The following is a 27962-nucleotide window of genomic DNA, read 5'->3' as shown; positions in this document are numbered from 1 at the left end:
AACCTGACAGCTCTTTGCACCAGTATTGCTTAAAAGTGCCACAAATTAGGCAAGACAGAAATTCTGACCAGAAGTTAACAGCCCTCATGAATGGCTTACACTGCCCTACCACTTCAAAACACCCTTTTGTAACTCACAGTATTACAGCTTCATCCTGCTCTTTAGAAGAAAACTCTCCTTCCTGACCCTTGTTCAAGAGAACCAGCCCAGAACACTTTTAATTAAGTGAAATTCTTAAAAAAGTGTATTAGTGTAAGAGTAGTGGCCTTAATCTGGGGCTGCTTTGCTTCAATGGCTTTTTCTACTTAAGCATTAGCAAGTTCCTCCCTGCAGTGCTCCATCGTGCTGATGTTCAGGCTGCCCATCAAACACTGCTTACAGTTCTTCAGCCAGCACTGGCAGCAGACTGGGAGGGCTTTCAGGGAAGGGCTGTGTCATCCACACATCCCTACCTGCAATCAGTGCTAGGAACCTGCTGCCAGCTGCCCACAGGGACAGGCACGTAGTGTTTGTACCTTGGCTCCTTACAGCCACTTCTCGGAGTCCCAGGCAGCTCAGGCACAGCTTGAGCCAAGAGCAAGAGAACCGTGTCCACGTGTCCTGACAGGCACAACAGCAGCCCGGCCCGAGTGCCTGAGGGACACCGTGCAGGGAGAGCTGCAGACACCTGTCCTGGGGCACCAACACCTGTCCTGGGGCACATGGCCACTGTCCTGGGGCACATGGCCACTGTCCTGGGGCACCGACACCTGTCCTGGGGCACCGACACCTGTCCTGGGGCACCAACACCTGTCCTGGGGCACATGGCCACTGTCCTGGGGCACCAACACCTGTCCTGGGGCACATGGCCACTGTCCTGGGGCACATGGCCACTGTCCTGGGGCACCAACACCTGTCCTGGGACACATGGCCACTGTCCTGGGGCACCAACACCTGTCCTGGGGCACATGGCCACTGTCCTGGGGCACCAACACCTCTCCTGGGGCACATGGCCACTGTCCTGGGGCACATGGCCACTGTCCTGGGGCACATGGCCACTGCCCTGGGGCACATGGCCACTGCCCTGGGGCACATGGCCACTGTCCTGGGGCACATGGCCACTGTCCTGGGGCACATGGCCACTGCCCTGGGGCACATGGCCACTGCCCTGGGGCACATGGCCACTGCCCTGGGGCACACGGATACACTGCTGGAGTTTTTCTGGAGTGCCAGGGAAGGAGCCCCTCAGTCACAACTCCCCATTCCCACAGAACACCATCAGGAACAGGAGCTGTGTTACCTGTCCATCAACTGCTACCACACACAACTGTGAATTGCCCACTTTTGGGACTTCTGCAATAAAAATGCTGATGCCCATCTAAGATCCTTTTCTTCTATTAGATCAAATCATGTGTTTTTAGAGAGAATGAACACAAATTGCACAAACACAGCTCAGCTAAACAGCCACACTCACAAACAGGCTGCTCTTCAATATCCACCTCCACATCCAGCTGCACAGAGACAGGAATTTGCTATAAAGAAACTGGGCTTGCTGACTTGCTTGCCAATGGGAATCAAGTAGTCATGCATTTAAAACCTCAGCCAAAATCAGAATGTTTCCTCCCACATTCATGGCAGAGTCCACACAAAAAATGTACAAAATCTTTACCCAAAGCAGTACAAAAAGGAAGCCTATTTGTTTGAAATGAGGCTGAAGTTAACCTAGCACTGAGAAGGTGCCCACAGACAAGTGAGACCCCCCTCCACTGCTGGGACCCACTAAAGCACAAGCCACTTGCTCAGCAGGCAGTGATTTACCAACACAGAGGACGATGGCTGAGAGATTTCCAGCAATCCCAGAAAAGGCCACAGTCCTTTTGCTCCAAACTAGTTAACTGGGGATCATGAAAAACACATTTATTTGCTATCAGGATAATCACCATGGCAACTGGCTTCCAGGAAAATAACAGCCAACAACTTCAGGACAAAGGCCACTATGGGACTTGTTAAGGACACCATCAGCTCACACAAATGCAGAAAATACTGAAATTTGCCAAACTTACCTCTGAGGAAACTGTACATAGAGACCTGCAAACTTCCTGTCATAACCCATCACCCCAGCTGATTCAATGGCACTACCATCCACCTCAACACTGCAGTGCCCTTTCGAGTTCTTTGACCTTTTCAGACATCCTGTAGGGCAGTTTTAGGGCAACATTCTCTAATGTACACAATTTCACCTTTGGACCATTTTTATATCAAAAGAAAACTTTATCTTATACTCAAATTCCTTGTCAGTCCACTGAGTTCTGCCCACTTGTAACAGGGACTCACTAATTGCCAGCCCTTGGCTCCAGCTCTGCTGGCAGGGCAATGAGGGAGGAATTACTTCAGCACAGGTAAGGATTCCCTTCCCAACTACAGCCCTTGGCTGCAATCACAGGCCATCCTGCCTTCCTGTTACAGCACAACACCATCAGGCCAGACAGGGAGGGAGGGAGGTCACATCTGTGTCCCTCCAGTATTGTCTCAGCCTGAATCACTGGAGCTTATCAATAAAAGCTCTGAAGAAAAGTGGGTTATCTGCTGGATACATCCTGTGCAGCAAAGTGGCATGCTGAATAATTCAGTCAGGTAGCTACTTTCAGCACAATCATTTTCCTTTGTAAACAAAGCCCACTAATGAATAGTATCTCCTCTGGGAGGCAGAGACACGCATGTCTGGCTGCCCCTCAGTGTAACCAGCACCAGCTGACCAGACAACCACTGCCCTCAGCTGGCACCCACAGCACGGGAGGGATCCCTCGGCCAAGGAGTTCACAGCAGGACCGGGTGTTATCAGCACACCGCGGCCTCTCCTAACCCAGCCTGAGGCAATCAGCCAACTTCCTCCTTCCACCCTTACAGTTCAGTAGGAAGGTCAGTAAAAGCCTCCAGGTAAAACACAGCTGTGCAAGATGGTGACTTTCTGCACTGCTGAAACCACCAAGGTTGTTCCTCTTCTGTTAGCTGGGAGGGACAAAGCTGCACAGTGACCAGGCCAAGCCCACCCAGCTCTGCTGCTCTTGCACATCACAGGCACAGTGTCCCATGAGGCTGCTGCTCTCTGTGAGCAGAGAGTCCTGTGCCAGCACCTGTGCCCAGGAGGGCAAGAAAAACCTCCTTTCCCAACCTCCCTTCCAGGTACTTCCCAGTTGGATGCAGGTACATTGTAACTTCACATGAGCACTTTTTATCTAACCAAACAGAGCAACCCCCATTGCCCCCCACTGCACTTCAACAACTACTAACTGTTGGTCACACACCTGGAAGAAAATGCTGCAGACCTTGGTGGCATTTAGGAACTAAATGGGTGAGCAGGGAGGGCTCAGGACACACAGCCAAGCTCTTCTCAAAAGCATCTTTGAGTGCTCCCACAGCAGGTTCAAACAAGGTCACTCTCCAGCCAATGCCAGCTGGGCACTGTGGTGCTCCTACAGCCCCACTGTGCCCTTGTACATCCTGCTGCAAAACCATGTACAGGGGTGCCACTGACCCACACCCAGAACATGTACCCCTGGAGCAGAGCTCTCTGTGCCCTCACCAGGAGGCCTTTTCTCTCCAAGCAGCCTGAGCCAAGCAGGCACACATACCTCAGAACTGCTCAAGGCAGCTTGTCTCTTTGCATAGATATGCTCACAGTTGTAATCCAAGTGTCTTCAACAGAGGTCTTTAAAAAAGTTTAAAAAGTATAAATCCCACAGGAAACAGGAAAATCAGGGGAGGGAAGCAGATGCAGTTTATCAGCTTCTACATCTGCAGTCAGTAGTCAGTACTGTAGGCCATTTTCAGAGTAATCCTTGGCAACAAAGCTTCTTTGTAGAGGAGAAAGACCTGCCAAAATTAAGAAGCACAGTGAGAAACACCATTAATACCTGATAAACAATAAAACAGCACACAGATTCAGCCCCTTCAGAGAAAAGCATTAACTAATTTGAAATAATGTGTTTCTGCCAGCTTTGATGCAGTTAAAATCAGAAGCAGCCTCTGAAGTCACCTCATATTCCAAGTACTTTAACCTAATAAATTACTGCAAGGATGGAAACTCTCTAAGCATTCAAATAATATTTCATCATATCAGAGTAGGCAATGTTATACCAACCAGGGAATGATTTTTTTCAGACAAACCTTCCCAGCTCACCAAATGGCTTAATATTCCCCATACACTTTCACACAGGAGTGGCTGTGTGAGCAGTGACAGAGTAAAGAACTGGGCTGCTGTCCAAAACAAGGACTCAGACAGAGCCTGATGGAAGCTGCGACACAGCGTGTACAAAAGGGACAAACTCGGAGAGTTCCTGCACAGCACAAATGTCACAAGCACTGGCAAACTCCTGAACTTCTCTGGTTTGCACTTAAGTTAATAAAATATAAACCCTTTGGGGGCAGTGACCTTCTGTTCTGCCCCTGCATTTCACATGGTATGTCAGATCTAGCTTCCAAATCAAAGCCCTGAGATGTTACTGGGATACAACTGGTTTTTAATTTTGTCACAACAGTAACATTCTTCTTTATCAGTAAAAAAGGTCAACTAGATCCATATTTTCATAAAGTGCTTCATAAAGTATGGAGCCATTTCATTCTGCAAAAAGGACATTTGACTCCACACAATTGCTTGTTTCCTTCCTTACTTTTTCCTTAACACGCTTGGCTGGAGGAACAATTTTAAGATTTTGGAGCTTCAATTCAAGCTTAAAGAATCAGCTCACTGTGCTGTGACAATATCCAGGGTCTTGACTGTTTAGGGGGGTTAAGAATGCTCAGTATTTAATCATGGCAGAATCCTGTTTCTAGCAGTGCAGACAACGCAGGCCCAGCCTCCACCTACACATTCCCTTTCATTCACCCATCTTTGTTCTTCCTAACGATGGCAGTTTATCCACGAGGAATCGCTGTGCTCACTGTGCCGAGTTCACAGCCTTGCCGAGGTTGGAAGGGAGCTCTGGATGTCACCTGGGGCACCCAGAGTTTGCTGCCTACAACCCACTTCAGCAGGTGCCACCCCCGAGATACAGCCCAGAGAGGTAACAGAGTCCCTGTGAGCCCCACCCTCATGGAGGGCACTCAGCAGCCTCAGGGCCAGGCTGAGGGTCAGCCACTCCACATGCTCAGGGCTGAGGAGCCTGCACTGGGACTAGGGGCTTCCATCTCGCAGAAACACCTGCTTTTAAGGTTTGTGGATGATGGGCACTGTTTACCTTCTGATGGTAGTTACATCACCCTCCTCCTCCTCCTCTAGGCTTCCACTCAGATCACTGTCCCTTCCATTCACACCTTTACACCTTCTGCCCACCAAGAGGCCTCCTTAAGCTCCCTTACTGATGGAGTGTTGCCGTGAAGGCGATGGCTGCAGCTGCCACACAGCTTTGCTGGCCCTGCGGTTTGTCACCAGCGCCCATCAGGTGTCCCGTGTCGCCGGGGCAGCAGCTGCACACGCAGCTCACACTCACAGGGGCATCTCGTTAAGTCTCATGACTTCTGGTACATGTAAAGCTCTGAAGCTGCCGCTTTACACCTCAAGTTCTTTACTTTTACGGCTTGTCCCTGATAACCTACATTTAAACTGGCAAAATCTGAGTTCACCATGAAATAATTCGTATCTTAACAATCTCATCAAAGGCAGCCAAGGCGGGCAGGAATCGGTGAGGCGAACACAGGCCTCGGCCGCCCCCGATCCAGCGCGGGCCGCGGCGGCGCGTCCCGACCCGCAGGCAGCGGGGCCGGCCCGGGGGCACCGAGGCGGGACTGCCCCGCACCGGCCAGGCCTGCACTGGCCCCCGCCCGCCCCCGGGCCGCGGAACGGGCCGAGCGCGGCCGTGGCGCCGCACCGAGGGCCCGGCGGGGTCGGGGGAGCGGCCGAGCGGCGGCGCAGCCAGGGCCCGGCGGGGTCCCGGTGCCGGGTGTGCTCCCGCCCCGGCCCGTCCCATCCCGCCGCGCTCCCGCCGCTCGCTCCCCGCGGGCACTGACTCACCGGCCGAGCGGCGGCCCCGCCATCCCCATCCCATCCCATCCCGCCCCGTCCCGCTCCCTCCCCTCAGGCACTCACCGGCCGAGCGGCGGCCCCGCCATGTCCCCTCCGCCACCGCCCGGCCCGGCCGTGCGACGTACGCGAGGGGCGGGGCCGGGCGCGCAGGTGGCGTCACCCGATGGGCGGGGTCTGTGGGAGGACACGCCCACAGCCCTGCGCCTGCGCAGCGCGGCCTCGTTCCCGCTGCTTCCTCTTCCCGTTCCCGGGCTCAGATCCCGGCCCGGTCCTTTCCCCTTCCCCTTCCCTTTCCCCTTCCCCTTTCCCTTTCCCTTTCCCTTCCCCTTCCCCTTCCCCTTTCCCTTCCCCTTCCCCTTCCCCTTCCCCTTCCCCTTCCCTTTCCCCTTTCCCTTTCCCTTTCCCTTTCCCTTTCCCTTTCCCTTTCCCTTTCCCTTTCCCTTTCCCTTTCCCTTCCCCTTCCCCTTCCCCTTCCCCTTCCCCTTCCCCTTTCCCGCTCCGGCCTTTCCCGCGGGGCTGCCCAGCCGGCTCTGGGCACACGCGGGCCCGGGGGCTCCTCGCATCCCCAGAAATGGTTTTTTCCCGACCCTCCCGTTTCGTCTCCCGCAGACCCTTCCACAGCCCCGGCCCCAGCTGAGGCCGCGTGTGCGGCCGCTCGCCCTGAGCTGGGTCCGACAGCCTCGCACTGGTGTGTCACCCACAGCTGTGTTACCCCTGCACTGGTGTGTCACCCACAGGTGTGTCACCCCTGCACCGGTGTGTCACCCACAGGTGTGTCACCCCTGCACTGGTGTCACCCACAGGTGTGTCACCCCTGCACTGGTGTGTCACCCACAGCTGTGTCACCCCTGCACTGGTGTGTCACCCCTGCACTGGTGTGTCACCCACAGGTGTGTCACCCCTGCACTGGTGTGTCACCCACAGGTGTGTCACCCACAGCTGTGTCACCCCTGCACTGGTGTGTCACCCACAGGTGTGTCACCCACAGCTGTGTCACCCACAGGTGTGTCACCCACAGCTGTGTCACCCCTGCACTGGCGTGTCACCCACAGGTGTGTCACCCACAGCTGTGTCACCCCTGCACTGGTGTGTCACCCACAGGTGTGTCACCCCTGCACTGGTGTGTCACCCACAGGTGTGTCACCCCTGCACTGGTGTGTCACCCACAGGTGTGTCACCCCTGCACTGGTGTGTCACCCACAGCTGTGTCACCCCTGCACAGCTGTGTCACCCACAGGTGTGTCACCCCTGCACTGGTGTGTCACCCACAGCTGTGTCACCCCTGCACTGGTGTCACCCACAGGTGTGTCACCCCTGCACTGGTGTCACCCACAGGTGTGTCACAGCTCTGAGAAGGACTGGGCTATGGCACTAAGTCACAAAGTGGTTTGTGTCTCCCTGTTTGCCCCATGGAATTGGCACCGGGGTGGTGCTGTGTGTGTCAGAGGGGCTGGACAGATCCTGACAGACCAACCACACCTAATGGCAGGATATGGGGCACCTGTGCCTACTGAAGTGAACCCACCCCACTGACAGTGCCACTGAGGAGGGGACGGATGGATGGATGGATGGATGGATGGATGGATGGATGGATGGATGGATGGATGACCCACCCAGGACTTCTCCCTCCTGACCACCTTCAGCAGTCAAATATCCTTATGCCTTTCCATAAACAGCTGGTCATCTACAGCCTGGCTGAGATGATGCCCAGTTTCTAGGAAATGAGAACATTTCTCTGAGTACTTTGTCCCTTTTTTTCCTCATGACTCAGAAAAGTAGAGCACAGCCTCCCAAGGAGCAGGGAAAATCCACCTCCCACTGCCAAATACTCTTGGCTCTGACCTCTGTGTCAAAGGAGCAGGAAAGGACAGTGATGCCAAGGTTGGCTCTGAACAGTTACTATGGTTTGAAATGTCCTTAAAAGGTACAATTTATCCATGTCCAGCATAGCAGAGACACTTACTCCAGCCTGGGCTATTTCAGAGGAATAGCTCATCCCCAGCTAAGTATTAAAGGGGCTGTAATTTGATTGTCTAACTCCTGTTACTAAATTGCTGCAGCTTTGCTCTCTCATGGTCCAGAAATCCTAGGGAGCCTTCGATGCAATTACAGCTTGTTATAACTTGAAGGATACACTTTATATAGATAATGGTGCAATGCAAAATTATGATGAAAAAATCTACTTCTTTCTGCAAAACATTCTGTAAGTGCTCCAATGCAGCCAAAGAAGTCACTGGACTGCCTCGGGCTCCCAGCACTCCGCAAAGCATGAGAACGGAACCCTGGGCAGTCCAGGGGATGCCCCGCAACCAGAGCCGCGGGCGGACCGTCCCACCGAGCGCGCTGCGCTGTCAGCAACGGCCCGCAGGGGGCGCCAGCGTCGCGCCCAGGTGAGCGGGGCTGCGACTCACCTGAGCGGGACCGGCACCGAGCGGGGCTGCGACTCACCTGAGCGGGACCGGCACCAGCACCGAGCTGGGCTGCGACTCACCTGAGCGGGACCGGCACCGAGCGGGGCTGCGACTCACCTGAGCGGGACCGGCACCAGCACCGAGCGGGGCTGCGACTCACCTGAGCGGGGACCGGCACCGAGCGGGGCTGCGACTCACCTGAGCGGGGACCGGCACCAGCACCGAGCGGGGCTGCGACTCACCTGAGCGGGACCGGCACCGAGCGGGGCTGCGACTCACCTGAGCGGGGACCGGCACCAGCACCGAGCGGGGCTGCGACTCACCTGAGCGGGACCGGCACCAGCACCGAGCTGGGCTGCGACTCACCTGAGCGGGACCGGCACCGAGCGGGGGGCTGTGACTCACCTGAGCGGGACCGGCACCGAGCGGGGCTGCGACTCACCTGAGCGGGACCGGCACCGAGCTGGGCTGCGACTCACCTGAGCGGGACCGGCACCGAGCGGGCGGCTGTGACTCACCTGAGCGGGACCGGCACCGAGCGGGGCTGCGACTCACCTGAGCGGGACCGGCACCGAGCGGGGCTGTGACTCACCTGAGCGGGACTGGCACCAGCACCGAGCGGGGCTGCGACTCACCTGAGCGGGACCGGCACCAGCACCGAGCGGGGCTGCGACTCACCTGAGCGGGGACCGGCACCGAGCGGGGATCGAGCGGGGAGCTCACTGGGACTGAGCGGCACCGGCACTGCGGGCAGTGGCTGCTCCAGGCACACACACACAGACACACACAGACGGAGGCACACAGACACAGACACACACACACACACAGACGGAGGCACACAGACACACACACACACACACACACACACAGGCGCACACACACACACAGACACACACAGACACACACACACACACACAGAGGCACACACACAGACACACACACAGACACACAGACACACAGACAGACACACAGACACACAGACACAGACACACACACACAGACACAGACACACACACACAGACACAGACACACAGACACACACACACACGCTCACACACACACACACACTCACGGTCAGACCGCACACACACACACTCACACACACTCACTCACACACACACACACACACACAGACACACACACTCACTCACACACACACACAACACACACACACACTCACACACACCCAGGGATAGCACACACTCACTCACTCACACACACACACACACAGACACACACACTCACTCACACACACACACACACACACACACACACGGTCAGACCGCACACACACCCAGGGATAGCACACACTCACACACACACACAACACACACACACACTCACACACACCCAGGGATAGCACACACTCACTCACTCACACACACACTTACACACTCACACTGGGGCTGAAGCGCCTGTTTCACATCCAGTGTCTGCGCTAGAACTGCATACTGTTCTTTTACTGCGTAACACAGCCCCATACCCTGGACTTCAATTACATGCAAGTATTTTCTGGAAAAAACCCCCAGGATATTATCTGATCTATAGCCATTCTGTACAACCCCTCAGCTCAATTTATTGGTAAGAACCTTTGTGAGAACAAAATTGGAGGTCAGCGTACAGAAAGCACTTTAGGAGAAATGCTGGCAGGAAGGAAGGACAATAATGAAGAGGCTGAAAATTCTAAAGACTGAGTAGTGTAATGTGACCTACTTGATGGGACATCTTGAGAAATTTAGGTTCATCAGACCTTCTGTTCTAGATCCATGTATGAAATAAGAAATGAGAAAATGCAAGCACAGATACAAGCTAAAGCAGCAATAAAATCTATAATTTCAATTTGTGCTGAGGGAAATGAAGAGTCATTAAATAACTCTTCAATTTAATTATTCCTTTCTCTTGGCTCAGTATATAAGTAGCAAAGAGAGATTCTGACTCAAAGGGATTGCTGTTTGACATTAATCCACTTTACAGAATCAGCTAGGTTGGAAAAGACCTCTGAGACCATTGAATTCAACCTTTGACCCAACACCATCCTGTCTGGTAGACCATGGCACTCAGTGCCACATCCAGTCTCTTCTTAAACACCTCCAGGGACAGACTCCACCACCTCCCTGGGCAGCCCATTCCAATGCCCAATCCCTCTTTCTGTGTAGAACTTTTTCCTAATGTCCAACCTAAACTTCCCAATGCAGCTTAAGACTGTCTGCTTGTCCTGTTCCTGGTTGCCTGTGAGAAGAGACCAACCTCCACCTGGCTACAACCTCCTGACAGGGAGTTGTGCAGAGTGAGAAGGTCTCCCTGAGCCTCCTCCTCTCCACCTGAGCTCCAGTGAGCAACCCCAAGATTTCGAGCAGGCTTGTGGGACATTGGCACACTGGCCTACACTGCAGAGCAGATTCAAGCCCTGATCAAGTTGCTCACGTGCAGGGCTGCTCCAGGTAGTTTGGAATTAATGCACATTTGGCACAGACAAATTTGTTAGTCACTCCTGCAAAATCAGTTCCTCCCAGAGCTCCATCTGAATAGCCATGTATTCCAGCAGGCCAGATGCTGATCTTCATTATATTACAGGCTCTGAGAAATATCTTATCTGACTTACTAAGACCCACTGGCTGGGTGTGATGTTAAGTCTTGAAGTTCATCTAATTGAAGAGACCTAATGAAATCACTCAAGTCAACCAAACCAGCTCCATCTATCCCATGGGAAGAGCTGGGGCAAGGAACAGGAGGTGCAACATGTGGGGGGACACAGGAATGCTCATATTCCATGGCAGGTTCTGGCAGGCACATAGTGAAGGCAGACATACTGTGCTGGCCAATACTGCAACTATTCCCTTGGCTGTGGAACTACACTGCAGTTAGGGCAGGGCAAAAATCAGGATTACTTTTGAAAAGGGCAAGGATGCTTTTTCTCATTTAGGCAAGGGTCTGGAATCCACAGCAGTGGCTTGAGATTAATTCCACTAGAAAGTGTTGAATGATGATAGTGACATACTGACACAACCGTTAAGTCATAAAATGGTTCTGCATTTGCAAAAAACACTTTGTTGCAGTTTACAACTACCAAAAGTAACTCAGGAGACAATTTGTGAGAGCAAACAGAATCCAACCCTGACCTTACTCATCAGCCTGTACTTGCAGTCATGAACACTCACAGAAGACAGACACAAAAATGTTTTAATTAGGGCTATATAATTCCAGCAACCTTCTTCAAGCCCTTCTACTCTCATTAAAAAAAGTGAAGTCAATATGACTCGAGTTTCATGATGCTGCAACTCTCTTCAACAAACATCTCATTTTCTGTAACAGAGTGTGTATCTACTTGGAGTTCAAGATTAAATGATCACTAAGTCTATGTAGTGCAGACACTTTCTTTGCACAGCTGAAGATGCTTTATGAAATCAAAGCAGAAAGTACACAAAGAAATAGTGAACACCAAACATGAATTGTCTGCATAGCCCAAACCAGAAAGACATTCTGTTTATTGTTTTACAAAGATTGCAAAAATTTCTCATGCTCCATACAAGATTTTCCTCTCATTGACTTGGTGAGATGTTAAAAAGGTGACATAAAAGATTTTTCTGGTCTCATAAACATGACTTGCCAACAAAGAAGTTTGTTCTACGTGAGGTACTGGTGGATCAATAGGTAAAAGGCTGAAAGTAAATGTAACCTACCAAGGAATAGACACGTTTTGCAGGAACAATGTGTTGTCATTAGGTATAATTGGGCAAATGGTGGTGTGATCTTCAAAGCCTCAGTTGTTCATATTCCCTTGAGTGCATTATCCAATTAGGAAAAGGTGCATTACCTAAGCCTTGCTTTGTTGTACTGCTGAAGTGGAGAGCAGGTGTGAGAAAACAAACAAGTTTGTAATCCTTGTTTGCTTTGCAAATCAGTTCCTAATCACTCTGGCTCTTACTTCCATGCAAGATCTAACTTTTTGATATTTATGAGAGTAACTTGGCAGCTCCCCTTTTATGGCTCAAATGAGTAGCAGGTCCAAGAGGCTTTTAATTCCTAATACTAGTACATATGGTATATTCAGTACTTTTCTAAATAAACAGGTAACAACAGCCCCCACCCTTGACAAAATAAGCAGAGAACAACAGCACAATTTCTTGCAACCCTAGAATTACTTGCAGTGTGCAGGTTTCATTACATCAGGATGAAGGCAGAGTAGCATTTCAGTCTTTGTCCTGGGAATGCCCAGCCCCATGCCAAGTTCTGACCCTTCTTGATCCATCTGACCTGTATGCTAAATTAAATCAGGTGGGGCTGAGCAGTCCCTACAATTTATGCAAGCAAGAATATGGAGTGGTATGGATAGAAGAAAGAGGAATGAGACTTTCTTTTCAGTGATTACATGCCATTAGATCTGGTAATGGTTAACAGTGACACAGAGGATGCTGGACTAAAACCAGCTGCCCAACTCTACCCTCCCTGTGCCTCCAGCTGTGACTGTGCTCCGTTCCCTGCACCAACTATTAGTTCTAAAACTAGTGAGCTCCCTGAACTCAGGAAAAAATCTGAGAACTACCACCAACTGCTGCTTAATTACAGTCACCAACGGGGTATTTCAGTTTTCTCCCCAGTCTTTCTGCTGCTCTAAAGGGAGTTTGTTCACTGTGACAGATGCTCCCCTGCTGAAGAGCCCTGGTGGAAGTAAATATGTCACCTGGCCAAGCAACTCAAACTTCCTTCTTTGCTCTTTAATGCCTAAATTAGGAAGTCAGAGTGTTCTTGCTTTCAAGCCTCATATGAGACGTGAGACTTAATTTAAAGACAACTTGTTCAGTCAGAAACATCTAAATGGTCATTGATTGTTTTTCCTTGTTGGATATATGAGTCTCTTTAGAAACTCAAACAGCTTGTTATTTGTGCTCTGTCCCTGCTGCTACACAGGCTACAGGCTTTATGTCAATGTTACTGGAACAAAAAAATAAGAGTTTGAAAAAGTCAAGCCTAAACTCTTACACACCTGAGAACCAGGAAAACTGCCAGTGAATTGAGATGAAGTTGTTCAGGCACAGTCACTTTACTTAGAGGCAACTGCAAGGACCCTGGAGGAAGCACATCTGGTTGGAAAATTTCCAGCATCATTTGGATGCTGAAAATTCAGTAACACAAGCACAATATAAATTTCTTAATATTAAAGATAATAGAATGGCTATAGCTCCCCTTTGCTGCCCTGGGCTCTGGGAACATGCCGTGACTTCGTTCCAGAGAGCTGAGCCTCACCACTGCCTCACTGCTGTTTGCTTTGGGCAAGTAAACCCTTACTGTTGGCTTTCTCCCTATACTTCTAGCCTCATGCTACTTAATCTTTGCTTTAATTTTTTTTTTAAAGTAAATTCATCTACAATATAACTCAACCCCACCCGTGATTTAGTCTTGAACCTGAAATCAAGGGATATTTGACAGGGAGAAATCTGATTCTGCTGGGCTACAAAACATTGCTGGTGCCAGTCTAAACTAGAGGATTTGTCAACTGCTGTAGCACCCACTGAAGATGCTTAAAAGACAGTTATTTGAGAGAAAACTTCTTCCAAGGTCTTTTAAGCTTCACAAGGCAGTTATTTTTTTGGCATCACAATACAGAAACTTTCTTTCGAGATTAAACATCAACTTCATTTGATCCCTCCTCCACTCCCAAAATATTGCAGCAAAAATAATGGGCAGTCACTTCATGAGTCATTTGTTTATCTCAGTGTCTGAAGAATGGATGTGAACAAGGACATTAGTATGTTTTCTGAAGCAGATAAACATTAAATAACCAAAGACCTTTAGCAACCTCCCCTGATATCAAATAAGATGGCACAATATCACTCATTTAACTTCATCTTTTCACTTGAGTTTCCAGGAGATAGCACCTAAATTCTATTAAAATCACAGACTTATTCTAAATCTGTACCATTTCAAGGGCTGAAGTTGATTCACCTGCTACAGTTGGGCTCTGCTGCTGCTCCTATAGGTAGAGAGGACACTTTGATACCCAGAGGCTGCCACTGCTATGTGTATTGTCAGATCCTCAAAAGACCACAGTGCCAAGACAATGACTACTGGAACAAATCTGGCTACTTCCTTTGTGTCTAAATGGGAAAGATAATCCTTTGAAAATGTCATCACTTAATTGCAAATTCATGGTCATTACACAGCTTTTAATTTTTTGTGTTGTCAATTTGCCAGGCAGCTGAGAACTCTGAACAGCAGAATTTGGTGGTAACAAAACTTGTAGTCCTGCAGACTGCTCAGTTATTACAGTAGGAAAGGTCCAACCAGTAACATCACATAGGACAGATTCTGAAGGAGAAGTCCCAATAAACCACAATTAATTGTCTAATCAGATATTGTTTTACCTCCTGAGGTCCTCAAACTGTCTACTACTGTTGATCACTGACCTTGTAATTAAGTGGTCTGCAGCAACCCAAGGCTAAAAGGACTTAATAACCTTGCAACTTAAGTCCACTACAGAATGAGCACATTGCACCTGGCTTGACTGGCAGAACTGACTTCTTTATGCATGCCAAGGAAGGACTTGCTAACTCAGAACCCTCTTTACAAATAGTTCAGAGCTCCTCTGCAATGACTGCTGCGCTGGGTCTGGCTGGGACAGACTTAATGCCATTCCCAAGCAACCCGCGTGGCAGAAAGTGCCCCCTGCCAGACTCTGTGCCCTGGATTTGATCCACTTTACACCTATGCTGTAGGAAATGCCCTACTTAACAGCAAGGTGAAGTCTGCTCTTGGGAGTATCAGCCTTTGGCAGGTTCTGGGCCCCACAAGAGACAGGCTGTTTTGCTTCTGGAAGGCAAAATCCACACTGCCTGTCATCAGCACTGGGGTTCTAGCACTGAAAGTGGAGAACGTCACATTTCCTTGTGACTCCTGCCCACAAAATGTTTTTTTAAGTTAGGCACCCATCTCACACTACAGACAGAAAACATACATGCTGAGCACAAACACCTTCAAGCAGCTCTCTGTTACTGCTCTGTTGTTAAACTTACACAAGATCTTACAACAGCCTTAACCCAGGAGCCTTAAACCTTCTCATGACTGGAAACCCGGCAGACCCCAAACCTGGGGTGATGTGCTCAAATGCAGAAATGGTAAGGGATGTAAAGAACTTTCCATTTTGCAGAATTCTGTGAAGACTTGATGCTCAGATACACTAGAGCTCCTCCTGTCTGTCAGAGAGGTGACAAAGGCACTCAGAAACGAGGACAGGACAGTGGCCTGGGGTGATCCTTTCCATGGCACCTCACTAAGGAGCAGCTGGGCCACCACTGAGAGAGGAACTTCAGCCAGAGGTGTGGAACCCTTAACACAGCTCAGTTCCAGCTGAACTCTGTCACACACTCACAGCTGGAGGTATCCTTAACTCAGCAACCGCTCAGCTGTGATTTCCAGTCTCCCATCACAGGCTGTGTTGACCAACACTCTGTACCTTTGAGAAGGAAAACTGTTGCTTGCCTTCCTCCATCCCATGCCACTGCTTTGCTTAGTTCCTGGCCCCAGGCAGAACTGAAAGTGATTCTAATGAAGATGGAGTTACTGTTTTTCAATAAAAGCACAAGTAGTTGTAAAAGGTCAATCAGATTTAGCCTGACGTTTTCTTAGAGATAATTTGTTATTCAAATGGCAATGGCACTGTGTTTTATAAAGCAGAGTTAGTGACCAATGGCACCACCTGTTGTCAGGCAATCCTTGGCATTTTCATAATTTGTCCATGCAATAAGACCTGAGCTTCACTTACTCAACATGAGCAGTGGAAGCTCAGAAATAATCGCAGATTACTGCTGAGATCTTACAGAAAGTATTTCTAAAACAGTCTGTCAGCTTCTTTGCCTTGATAAGATATTTCAAATGTCAAAATATTGGGTCACATTTTTGAGTAATAGCTATAAAAGTGTAATGTTATGAAAGTTTGAACTTCACATCTTGCACGATGGTCTCTGAATCAGTCAAGGAAATGCAGGTCTGAAAGCAACTCCTGGGAGGATTATTTTACTTTTTCTAGTTGCTTTACTTTTTTGCAGCTTCCAGATCTATAAGCATGTTCTAGGTGACCTACAGATCATCACAGAGAAAATTTAACAAAAGGATTGCTTTTATTAATGTGCTTTGCTCATCCCTCTGAAGTCCTTCCAAACCCTGCATTCTCTCATACCAAAGCTGAAAATCACTGATGCATTGCATCTACCTCTGCATGCAAGGATATGAAGACCATGACCAGACATTCCAGGAGTGCTTTCCAGAATTCCAGCATACCATTTAGGTGCCAACATAGAACATTTCAAATCTGACAGCAGCTTTAGACAAGGAAAGAAAGAAATCTGGAGCAGAAAACTGTTTATTAAACTCATCAGAGGTTTGCAGAAAGAAATCAGTGAAATTGATGATATTTATTATATATACACATATGATATATAATTGTGTTCTTACTGCAGTTGGTCACAACACAGCTTCAGTGGAGTCCAGCCAAACCCAAGTCCTCTATTTACCATTTTCCTGACTTACATTTTTACACGAGGCTCATTGGGCTTGGTGAATTCTACTTGCTCCCTAAAAAAAACCCCACCCAACTATGAACAAGAATTTTTACTTCTCTTGTCATGATTTGTGCCTTTCAAAGCATGTCACAGGCCCCTGTATTGTATCACTACTGCTTATTTGTGGACAGGGAACACAAAACTCAGGTATTTAAGGTCTACCTGATTTCAGTTACCACCTATAAAAAGTCTGACTCTGATTTTAACTACAGCTGGATTTCTGCCTTAATGCACCACTGACAGTCACAGAGCAATTCAATGGGAGGGACAGAAATAGAATCAGCTGTCCCAGTTCTCAGATTCCATTCTAACCAAATAACCATGTGGCCTCCCAGTTTGGTACTTATAAAAATACAACAGCTGCCGTAGTTTGCATTTGCAAACCATTCTCTAACTACTTGTAAATGCATCTTTGTTCATTTTCAGGCTCAGTTGAAAAGACCCAGGGGGAAGGGAGTGAGAGAAGAGCTGACAGGTATACAGGCTGTGCCTCTCAGCACAAGAAGTACCAAATGACTCCAGGAACTTCTGCCCCAGTACTACATTTGCATTCACTCAGCTTCCCTGGGCATGCACAGAGTGCCAGCTGGACAGATGTGAAGAGGAATCCACAAGGTCACAGAAGCCATTTCCAGAAGCCAATACTATTCCTAGTCTCAGGAAGGAGCTCACTGACCACCTATGTGCCCTTCCTGTCCCCTGAAGCATGGTGTCTAATATTGGGCTGATGGAACAGCTTTAACAACCATCTCCATCCCCAAATGAGGCGATTCTCACCTCACACTGTCTGCTTGTAAACAAAACCATTAAGCACCAGTGGAAAAGTCTATTGTTATTAGAATGACTATTAAAGTTATGAAGATGCAAATTACATAAAGGTCTTTGTCATTATGTAGCTCATAGTATGATATGAAAATTGTCTTACTTGAACAACTGGCTGTGGGGATCTTTGTTCTTCCCCTCCAATTTTCTCAGTTGCACATCAAGCCTCATCTAAATGATGGGGCAGGGGAGCAATTCTACACTGACTGCTCTATGAACTTCCCTCATATTAGCAAGGTAATTCACTTAACCCACCAAAGAAGGCACTTCCTGACCTGTCGTGCTCTGCAGTGTGAACATCAGCACTGTGTTAGATGTCTGGGAGCTTCCATGGTTAGTCAAGTACAAGCTGCAGCACTTCCCAGTTGCCTTCTAGCCACTAATCCACACCTTTGATTCCACTAATCCGTATCTTCACTCCAGTGAAGGCTTGGATTCTAACTAACAGCTTCCAGCTTCACTGGTGTCATCAGTGGCAGTTGCAAGTGATAGAAATAAAAAGCCCCTAACTATTTGCATTGCCCCGTGCTCTGCAGACACAGTGGGACTGATGGACAGTACCAGAAACTGTAACCTGTATCTCTCCTATTTGCTAAAACCTTCCCATTAATGGCCCACGCTGGAATCAGATTGATTTCTGCAGAAGTCTTCATCCTGCTGAAAATGGCAAGTGACCAGCTTTCCTCTAAACCTTTTCTTACACAGGGGAGGAAATTCTTGCCAGGATGAAATAACTCTCCTTTTCTTCCATGTCCTTCTGCAACACTGCAGCAAAGCTCACAAATCAACTGTAATCTGGCCCTCATTAGCTTGGTGCTGATTTACAGCTACCAAAACTCCTGAAATAATGTATCTATGCCCAGCACAACTGACATGATTACTCCACCCTCTCACTTGCTCAGTCATTTCATACACCTCCAGGGGTATGTACAGAAGTATGACAGCTGTAGGTGCACATGCAGCTGTAAGAATATACACTGAGACCTCATTGTAACCCTCTTGGGATAGACAGTGTGAGTTTTGCTTATAGTACTTACCAAAGCAGGACTCTGATCTTCACTTTGCTCTCCTACAGGACTCTTAAACACCAATAGCTGACAAGACAAAATGACTAATTTTACTGCAGGAAGAGTAACACATGGTGAGTAAACTTAAGCCCTAACAAAATGAGCAGACCAAATGACTTAGTAACTATTAAGAAAAATAAAGGTACTAGAAAAAAGACAGGAACAGTTCATTAGTAAAACCCAGCACAACACACACACAAACTCACAGGTACACAGAAACACCTGAGGGGAAAGAGCAATACCTGAACTAACTGTTATCTATTTCAACCTGATCAGTCAATGTGACTGGTACTGGAAATGAACTTTGTTAGTTGCACTGGATTCCTGCTCAAAATTCCTCCCTCCATCCGATTCCAGGATGCTCCTCCAGTAGAACAGCTGTTCTTGGACGTTGGGGACAGGCAGCTGCCCCACTGTGGTGGTCCTACCAAGGCTCATTTCTCTTTTTTATCAGATCAACACAGACAGCTTAGAGGTAAACCACATTTGTATTGCATCCTTAAAGCCAGGCTTAAGGTCACTGTACAGAATAATTTATACAAATGAACAGCTGTCTTTTACAGCAAATGAAAGCAACATTAAGAAATAAAGTTCTTTCATTTTAGAAGCTGCTATGAAAAAATCTGAATTTTGAGAGGAAGATGTTCTACAGTCAGGCACAAGGGACAGTTCTGGAACTTTTCATTCTGCTTTCATTCCCTTTTCTTATTTGTCTCTCTGATTTCCTACCCTTGGGCAAGCACCATGTGTGTCAAGCCATCAGGACCTTTGAAGCCGTGTACCTGACAACTGAAGTGGCCAGGACTGGCAGGAAGAATATCCAACTGTGCTCTGTGCTGATGCTTCCAGTGAACTGGACAGGAGAACAGGCTGCAAGCTGAGGATTGGTGACTTCAAATTTCAAACCAGCATTTTCAAACACCTGGTGCCAAAATCAACTCTTCTCTCCCCCAAAAATTTGCTCCCTTTCACAGCCAGTTTTGGCTTCTGTGTCCTAATCAGTATGTGTGAGCAGTGAGTGTAAAGGCCCAACACAGAGCAAACACATTAGTGAGCTGCTTCTTTAACTGCTGTGGGAAGGAGTGACCTCCTATCTACAGCCAACTGACTTGGCAAGTTACCTGGCAGTGTGAGTCAAACTGGCTTTGGAAAAGGAAGCTGGATGTTTTCTATCACACCAAATCAAATTTCCCTGAATCTATTCTTGCTACATGATGAAACTCACCTCAGCTTAAAAACAGTATTTTGGCAAGGTAAACTGAGCTGTAAATTTGCTTTGTCCAATGACTAATTCCCTGTTGGAAGTGCATAAGAAGCTCTTGAGTGCTGTCATTGGCAGCTGGAGGGTTTTGGTGCCCAGAGGAATAGGATCTTGCTTGTTTCACTAAAGGACATTATTTGGTTTGAAAGATTCTGGACTGTGCCTGCAAGAAGAAACAGGGCACAGTCATAAACTCTTTCTAAAAATGGCCACTTTCTTCCCAAATCACAGGGTTCTCTTCACTAGAAAACTATAGAAATTACCCTGCATAAGCATTGCAGAGATAATGACAAAATAAAGAAACACTGCAATGAATCCATTGAGATCTTTAATTCTAAACTGCCACCATCCCAGAAGGAACAAACTGTGAGTTAGTCTGACTCTTAAGCATACAATTAAGCCTGTCAAGTTCTGGCTCCGTAATATACTGTTTAATATTGAAAAAATTGTCAGTAAACTGATATGTGGTATTAATGTCATAATGCTTTGTATCTGTTTCCTCATGAAACAATAAAACTATTCAGCCAATACAAGCAACATGTTATTTATACACCTTTTGGCAATAGTTTTAATGCCATGTGGGATACTCCCCTTTCCTTCTAATATCATAGCCTTCCCTTTATGGCTTGAAATTAGGGGACTTGCATATGTATTCCATGTGGAATTTACTCAGTAATTCTATTAAGAGCTTCCTCACACAGAAATTAATGTTCTCATCTCATTCAATACTCATTCTATTCATTATTTATAACAGAAGGCCTACTCTCTCTCTCTCTATTAAGTCTCCTCAAAGAGTTTTCTATTAGTTTCAATGAATTCAAAAGATTAAGCTTCAACACTTTTATGTTTGCAAAACTATGAAACTCTAGGGCTTACAGTCAGAGCTGAAGGTTTTGCCACTGCTGGAACTCCTGAGAGGGACAATGTCAATTGAAAGTTACACAGCCTTCAAGAGAGGTCCTTACATGTCCTTGCCATGTTCCAGGTCACGCTTCAAGAAGGTGCCAGCAGAGATTCTGACGGTTTCACCAGATTCTTCAGTTCCTTCACCTGGCTCTAAGGAGCAGCTGCCCCCAAATCAGAGCTCCCATCACAACCAAGTGCTCCCCACACAAATCTTGCACTCAGCACCAGCAGAAGTTCCACAGTGGAGGCTCAGGGCTGGAAGGAACAGAACACAGAGGAGTAACCTTCGTTTCCCTTCCCAGATTTTACAATCCCAGCTAGTGAAAATGAATAGGAAAGCTGTCATTATTCCTCAAGGGTTTTGGTTTTGTGAGGACTTTCAGCAAGTCAGCAGTGCTGTGCCCAGGGTGAGTTCCCCCTTGGTGGGTGTCTGCACCTGGGGCTGCTGTGCCAAAACCTTCACATGGCACCAATCCACTCAATGCTGTCCAGGCCCATCTACTTAGCAAATGAATTTTGAGGAATAGGTAGATACAACTTGCTTGGAACCCTACCTCCAGCAATGATTAATATTTAATACAAGTTTGTAGATTAATTATGGTATCTTTAATTTTAGTGATGTCTACAGCCATGAAAAGCTGACGCTTCTGGGGGATCATAAGTCCTTTTTTTACTTCTAAGAGGAGAGACAAACTTTCAGACATGAATGCCTTTCCCCAGGTCTAAGAAAGGTTTGTATGCCTGAAATCTTGCTTCCTTTATAAAACTGTGTGTCTAAAGATCATGCAGGCTAAACCCACTCTGACACTCTAATGTTGCAGAAATCAAGAAGAGGAGCTGGAATTACACCTCTCACAAAAATACAACACATCCTCCTGCAGGTCAAACTACTGACCTGTGGTGACAAGGGAAAAGCTGCTTGTTAGGAAGCATCGTGTGGGAAGACAGAGTTGTCCACCTGTTACTGATACCCATCTCTGTGATTTTCTGCCTGAGTAGTCCAATTCAAGCAACAAACTGGGAGGAGTGATCTCAGTCAGTTGTGTTTTTACATTTTCCAGTGAAAATAAGAGTTGATTTGCCCCTCATTTCTGTTAGCAAAAAGTCATTCCTAATTTACAGCACTGTTAACAAGAGAAAGTTCAGACAGAACAGCTTAGATTTGCAGCCATTGCAAGAAATACAATTCAATAAATAAGAAGATAAAATTATTTAAAGAGATGAGAAGATAAAAACTACAGTCTCAGTGACAGAGTACACTTAATAAAAATTAATGGGATGCTTTAAGAGGCCAGTGGAGGTATTTCTCTTAGTCTTGCACACAGAAGTAACATCATGTAGGCAATCTTTCAAATGAGAAAGATGTGTGCCTTTGAGGTACTACCAGAAACCCAAACTGTTTTACTAAAGGACTGCTATAAGTGAATGGATTCAGGTCTCACTTTCTGACTCTGCAACTATTGCTCATGACAAAGGGCATGGCACTTAAAAATTCAGCACCTCTCAGTAAACTGAAAACAAATGCAATGGCACTTCAATTCCAAACATGAATATTTTCTAAACTTACAGTTTGAGAACAGCAGAGCAGTTCCCAACAACGTCTATATTTCAGGATTCCCAGAGGGATGGCCATGCTGAAAATGAGCAATGCACTTCAGGTACTCATCCTGACAGGGACCACAGCAAGGTGTCCCAGGGAAGAAGTAAAAATGCAAAAATCTCCCAAGGAGAACCTTCTGCCTGACTCCAGGATGTTGCAGCTGACTAACTGCACAAAACACGAGTGGTTATAGTCTTTAAAACAGAGATCAAACTTGGGTTAGCATCAGATTTTCTCATTATTCACCTTCAAGATCTTTTCGGGACCAACAACTGCGTGCCCAGTGACAGCCCCAGTGCCAAGGCCCAATTGTTGGGAACACCAACTGTTGCAGCCCGATTCAGGTGGGTCTGGAGGACCACCTTACAGGTTTCGTTTTCACTTTAAAAGGACTTGTTTCCAGACTCAACCAATTGGAGTCAGACCACCACACCTGGGGCGGGGTCACTTGAGGTCATATATACCTGTGTTTTTGAATAAACTTGGGTTTTGCTTTACATCACATTGGTGTGTGCAGTCTCCTCTAGGCCAGGCTGCAACAACCAACACTGAGCTGGGCAAGTGCTCAGCACAGCAGGAGGCCCAGGTTGCTGCTCACACCTGGGGAGGAACCTGACCCAGCAACACAAGCACTAAGCAGGCTGCAGAGGGGAGAACACAAACCTCAGTCCTCACAGCTCACATGGAAGGGGCTGACTCCTGTTTGGAAGAGTTGTCTGCCCTCAGTTTCTTCATTTAGAAGCCCTTTGAGAAGCTGGAGCACCCTTGAGAAAGTTTAAAAGAAAAATAAGGAACCTCATCAACACAGCTGATAAAGCAGCTCAAGGGACTTGATGCCTCTGTGATAAAATACAGGGGTTGGACAAAGGGGGTGAGGATCACAGTGGTGCTGAAACGCTGTATTTGGGTGTGAAATGTGGTAGTTGGACATCTCTGTGTAGTTCTAGAATCTGTCACAGACATACAGGTGGACTGGGAGCCAAACCCTGTGCTGACACAAGTCTGGCCTGGGGTGTCAGTGGATTTGTGACAGACAGAAAAGTACAGCTTGAAAGGCTCTACAGTTTGAGAACACAAACTCTCCCTCCTACCCAAGAATTCATTTCAGTGCCACGAGTAATTGCGCAGTGAGGGGGAAGAAAGAACATTTACACTTATAAAATAAAACCTCTAGAAATCTATTAAATAGAAAAATCACCTGCCAGGAAAATGAAACTGAAAAAAATGTGACGAAAGAAAAGCAAAAGAGAATTCTAAAATGAAAGATAGCATATTAAAAATAGACAGTGTTCTACTTGTGAAATAGGAATGATTTGTTTTCAGTAGTATTGTGTAGAAGAATATTTTAAATATAGAGATGGGTTAAAGACAGGGAGCCTTATTGCTAATTACAAAAGTACAATGCTTTTTGGAGCACATAGCAGCAACATAACCGTATTTTAATACTTAACACTAAGCACTTCATATTCTAAAGTACTGTCTGTGGAACCCTATGCCAAGAAAAAACAGAATTGCGAGCCAGAAACTGTGTAGTGTCATTTAGAATAAGAACCCATGGTACAAACTTACCTAAATATAATTGATTACATTTTGTCATTGTCTTTCTTCCCTAGCCTATCTCTCTGCATTTACTCCACAGTGCTCACTTAACAGAGGATGCACAAGCTTAGTTTTGGAGAGAAAAAACTCCTTTTTGTATGCTGAGTTACATAAAATTCAACATAATCTCTTTAGAGATGGGAAAATAATTTCTGGAAGTCGAGCATGGATATATGGAGGTCAGGAATTAACTATCCAAATCTTAAAATGCATTCACAATGCAGCTGAGAGCAGTAAAACCAACCCAATCTATCATATCCCCTAAAGCACCTCCGAGCTATTTGCATAAAGGGTGCAGAGGCAGCACAGTATAAGTAGGGAGACACAACCCACCCGAAGAGCACACGGCAACGGCTCCGCTCCATCCTCGGAGGCTGCGGCAGCAAAAGGGCAACTGAGCAGCTCACACGTGCAGACAGCTTGAAAGGACTAGCAAACCTCTTGGCAGATGCAGCAAGCAAAGATCTGAAACTACAAACCAGGTAATTTATAAAACAATTTCCTTTTCAGCAGATTCTACCTTTCTGTCTAAAGACTGCTCTGAGACAAATAGCCCGTGTGGCATTCTTAGGACTTCATCAGAAGTGACAGAATCCTGTCAACAAGAGAGGTAATAAACTCATTCTCCACCTAAAAAAAGTGTAGGACTTCAAAATCTGTGCATTTCTCTTATGTTCAGAAGATATCATTAAGTTAAATGACTGCTATACTAGCACTAAGGATGTATTTCATTCTACTGAAGGAACTCTGCTTACTGTACAATGAATTTCTACGTGTGTTAGGAATTCAGTGCTAGCTAGAAGAAAAACACTTGTTATCTGGGCAAGAGGTAACAGGACATGATTATTATGATGTCACTGAAAAATGAGGTGCTTCCTCAGTGCAAGAAAACTCCCTGCCCCACAGACCATAGCTGACAAATACCCAGGCACAAGGCTACTTTAAATGTATAGAAAAACACTGAAAAACGAGTAGACTACTAAAGTTTGGCTTTAACTAAAGGTGGAATGAAAGTGCTGCAATTCCCAGTAATATTTTAAAATGAACCCTTAGTAAAGGGAATTGCCTGATGGGGATGGGTAGTGTGGGTATAGGTGTCTGTACCTTGGGGGGCACCAGTTAACACAGAGTTGAAGGGGGGAAACTGCATTAGCCTCCTGGCAGAAGGCAAAGTGAGATCTCTGGCTTTCAGAATTATCTGTGACACAAGAAGTTAGGTATTTAAAATATTCATACTTATTCTGACAGAAAAATGAACAGGTGCCTGGTTTTAATTATGAAGAATTTGGATTATGAGGATTCTTGTGAAAATGTAAGATAAACTGAGAGGTTAGTAACAGAAAGGAGGAAGGATCTGAAGACACTTCAATCCCTACAGCAGTGCTCTACCTTTTTTTCAGTGTCTGGAAATGCTGTTGTTGTGAGGTTTGTTTGCTCCACAGTCCTCCCGTCCCTCTCTGCTGCTCAGCAGCTGCAGAAACCCTGTCCCACGATGCCACCCATGCAGCTGCCACTGCTACTCCTCTGCCTGACCTTGTGGGGTGTTTGCCTCAGCGGGAGACAGCCCCTTCCAGAGGAGAGTGAGACCATGGGGAGTCCTCTGGATGACATCCTTCAGAGATCTGAAAGCCTCATTCTGCAGTCTGTCCTCAAGAAAGCTGAAAAGGACAAAGAAACTAATAAAGGTATATATCCCACTGGGGACATTCGCTTGGTGATGGTGGCATAGCACTTGGCTGAGATCACCAGACCCAGGTATGATTCCCAGGTTCTAATATACATGTATTTCCCACTGTAGCCAAGGGGAGGGGAAGGGTAAGAGGGCTGCTGTGATACACTGACACAGAACTCTCAAAGGTACTTCAGAAATTCTCTGCTATCTCCCTGCTCAGGCAAGGCTGTTCCATCCCTACGCAGCTGCTGCATATTAAAAGGTAGAAGCCTGTCACAGAAAACCTGTCTGTCTACCAAGTACCTCCCTAGAGAAGCTCTAAGAGCACACACAGAGGACATTCCCAGTTGTGGATCCTGTACCTAATGTCAGGTCTAGGTGGGAGTGTCACCATTCACCTCCTACTCGAGCCACTGGTTCCCACCCTCCAGCAGGAGGAGGCTTCTTGCACAGCTGGGAAGGCTGGAGGCTGCTCCAGTGCCCGAGCCTCCCAGCCTGCAGATGCTCTGCTCTCACTGGTCACAGGAGTGAAGGAAAATCAGACTTGGGGATTACAAACAGCAGCACACAGGCACCTGCCAGCAACAAGGAGCACAGTGCCCTGCCAGGGTGGAGGAGCAGCCGCCCCAAGTGCCCACACAACAAGGCTTCCTCCCTCTTCTCAGGAATGCTGAGTGTTGGTCATACAGATCCAAGACCTGAAGTATCAGAAAGAGCTTAAGAATGAGTAAGAGATACTAACAGTGTTATGACTGGTACTTGGAATTACTGAGCTTGCTTTCAAACAACAACAGGTTATGATCCTGTACCACACAATCAAAAAAATTCCCATTTCAACCTCCTTAGGGAGGATTATGGGGGGTCATTAACATGATTCTTTTCCTTGGACAGAATCAAAAGCCCCTCTACCAGAATGGCTTTCCAAAAGACAACATCCTGGTGCAAAGTACTTAAGCAACCTGGAGAAGAGACAGCATCCTGGAAAAAGAGATGTTGACAAAGACACATCTTATGGAGACATTCAGAAGAGGCAGCATCCAGGGAAAAAAGAGATAGAAGACAACCTTGATGTCGATCTGGAGCTGCAAAAGCAACAGGCTGCTGGCAGAGGGTGGCTGTTGGGCCAGGTTGCTGCCAGCCCCAGGAGTGCCCTGTCCAAACGGCAGCACCCAGGCAAAAGGCACCTGAGGGATGAGCACCAGCACCCCAGCAAAGGGGGCTGGGACTACAAGGCAGACCTCAACGACCAACACGGTGAGAAACACCAGCATCATGGAAAAAGGCACTGGAATTCTGACAGCTCAGACCACACAGGCCCCTGCAGCTTCCAGGAGTTCCTCACCTGTAACAAAGGCAGTTTGTTGCTTGATTTAGTAGCTGTTAGCAGAGACAGGGTAGAAGAAAAACGTCAGCACCCAGGGAAGAGATCAACATGGGAAAGTGAAACAGTGGAATGAGAAAATAATTGTGTATTATCTGCATTTGGTGAAGTAAACTGCCAGATGAGTAAAACATTCTGTTCACTCCCTTTTGGCTTCCTGCTGCTGACCTCTACAGCCACCCTGCAGTGCATTCACGTTCCCATCGCAGCTAATGGCTTTGTCACACACTTAAGCAAAGGAACTGAAGGACACAGTTGAATGAACAGGCACGTACTGGGTCTTCAACTTTCCCATGTTGGGAAGTTGAGTGCTTATTTCCTTAGGAACCCAGACCCCAGAATAATCCAGCTGTGTTCCTAAATGACTAAAACAGGGTCTTAAATGTCTCTTCTGATGCCACTGAAGTGAAATAATTACATGGTTTCCTCTCATATCAGTGAAATCAGTAAATTAATAGTGAGGGAGAAAAAAGAACAACATGAAATCAAGTAGGTTTTTAGTTCTAAATGATAACATTTGGGAGATCCAAACCCTTGTGCACTACTATCTGTCCAGACAGTAAGCACTGCAAAGGGATAGGAACTGTTTCAACTGGAATGGAAGAGTTGAGTGGCTTCATAGTCTGACTTGGCACTGGCACAGGAGAAGCCTTTTCATGGCAGAGGCTGCACAGTGCAAAGGGTTAA

At 47.2% G+C, this 27962-nt stretch overlaps 2 protein-coding genes across 7 annotated transcripts in view; one reads left to right on the top strand and one right to left on the bottom strand.

The window, feature by feature from the left end:
* The window catches only part of TMCC1 (transmembrane and coiled-coil domain family 1), a 71556-nt gene extending 45850 nt beyond the window's left edge, over positions 1-25706 (bottom strand). For 3 of the 6 annotated variants that reach the window (XM_071550148.1, XM_071550153.1, XM_071550156.1), the window contains exons 1-6: positions 25612-25706; positions 24556-24693; positions 23287-23387; positions 21083-21278; positions 18827-18883; positions 3612-3852 (exon numbers count right to left, since the gene is read on the bottom strand). The gene's annotated coding sequence lies outside the window, so the exon portion shown is untranslated. Of the gene's footprint in view, positions 1-3611; positions 3853-5989; positions 6013-6064; positions 6137-18826; positions 18884-20081; positions 20281-21082; positions 21279-23286; positions 23388-24555; positions 24694-25611 lie in introns of those variants that run through there. The other 3 variants (XM_071550149.1, XM_071550150.1, XM_071550151.1) reach the window with 3 other exon arrangements.
* Positions 25707-25708: 2 nt separating this feature from the next.
* Positions 25709-27351, top strand: TRH (thyrotropin releasing hormone). The gene is made up of 2 exons (XM_071550158.1): positions 25709-25907; positions 26786-27351. The coding sequence occupies exons 1-2, from the start codon at positions 25715-25717 to the stop codon at positions 27349-27351; spliced, it is 759 nt and encodes a 252-aa protein (XP_071406259.1). The 5' UTR covers positions 25709-25714.
* The last annotated feature ends 611 nt before the right edge of the window (positions 27352-27962 follow it).

This window comes from Pithys albifrons, chromosome 3, assembly GCF_047495875.1.
Source record: "Pithys albifrons albifrons isolate INPA30051 chromosome 3, PitAlb_v1, whole genome shotgun sequence".
NCBI classification, from domain to species: domain Eukaryota; kingdom Metazoa; phylum Chordata; class Aves; order Passeriformes; family Thamnophilidae; genus Pithys; species Pithys albifrons.
The sequence above is the reverse complement of the archived record's forward strand: the minus strand, read 5'-3'. Positions and strand labels throughout refer to the sequence as shown.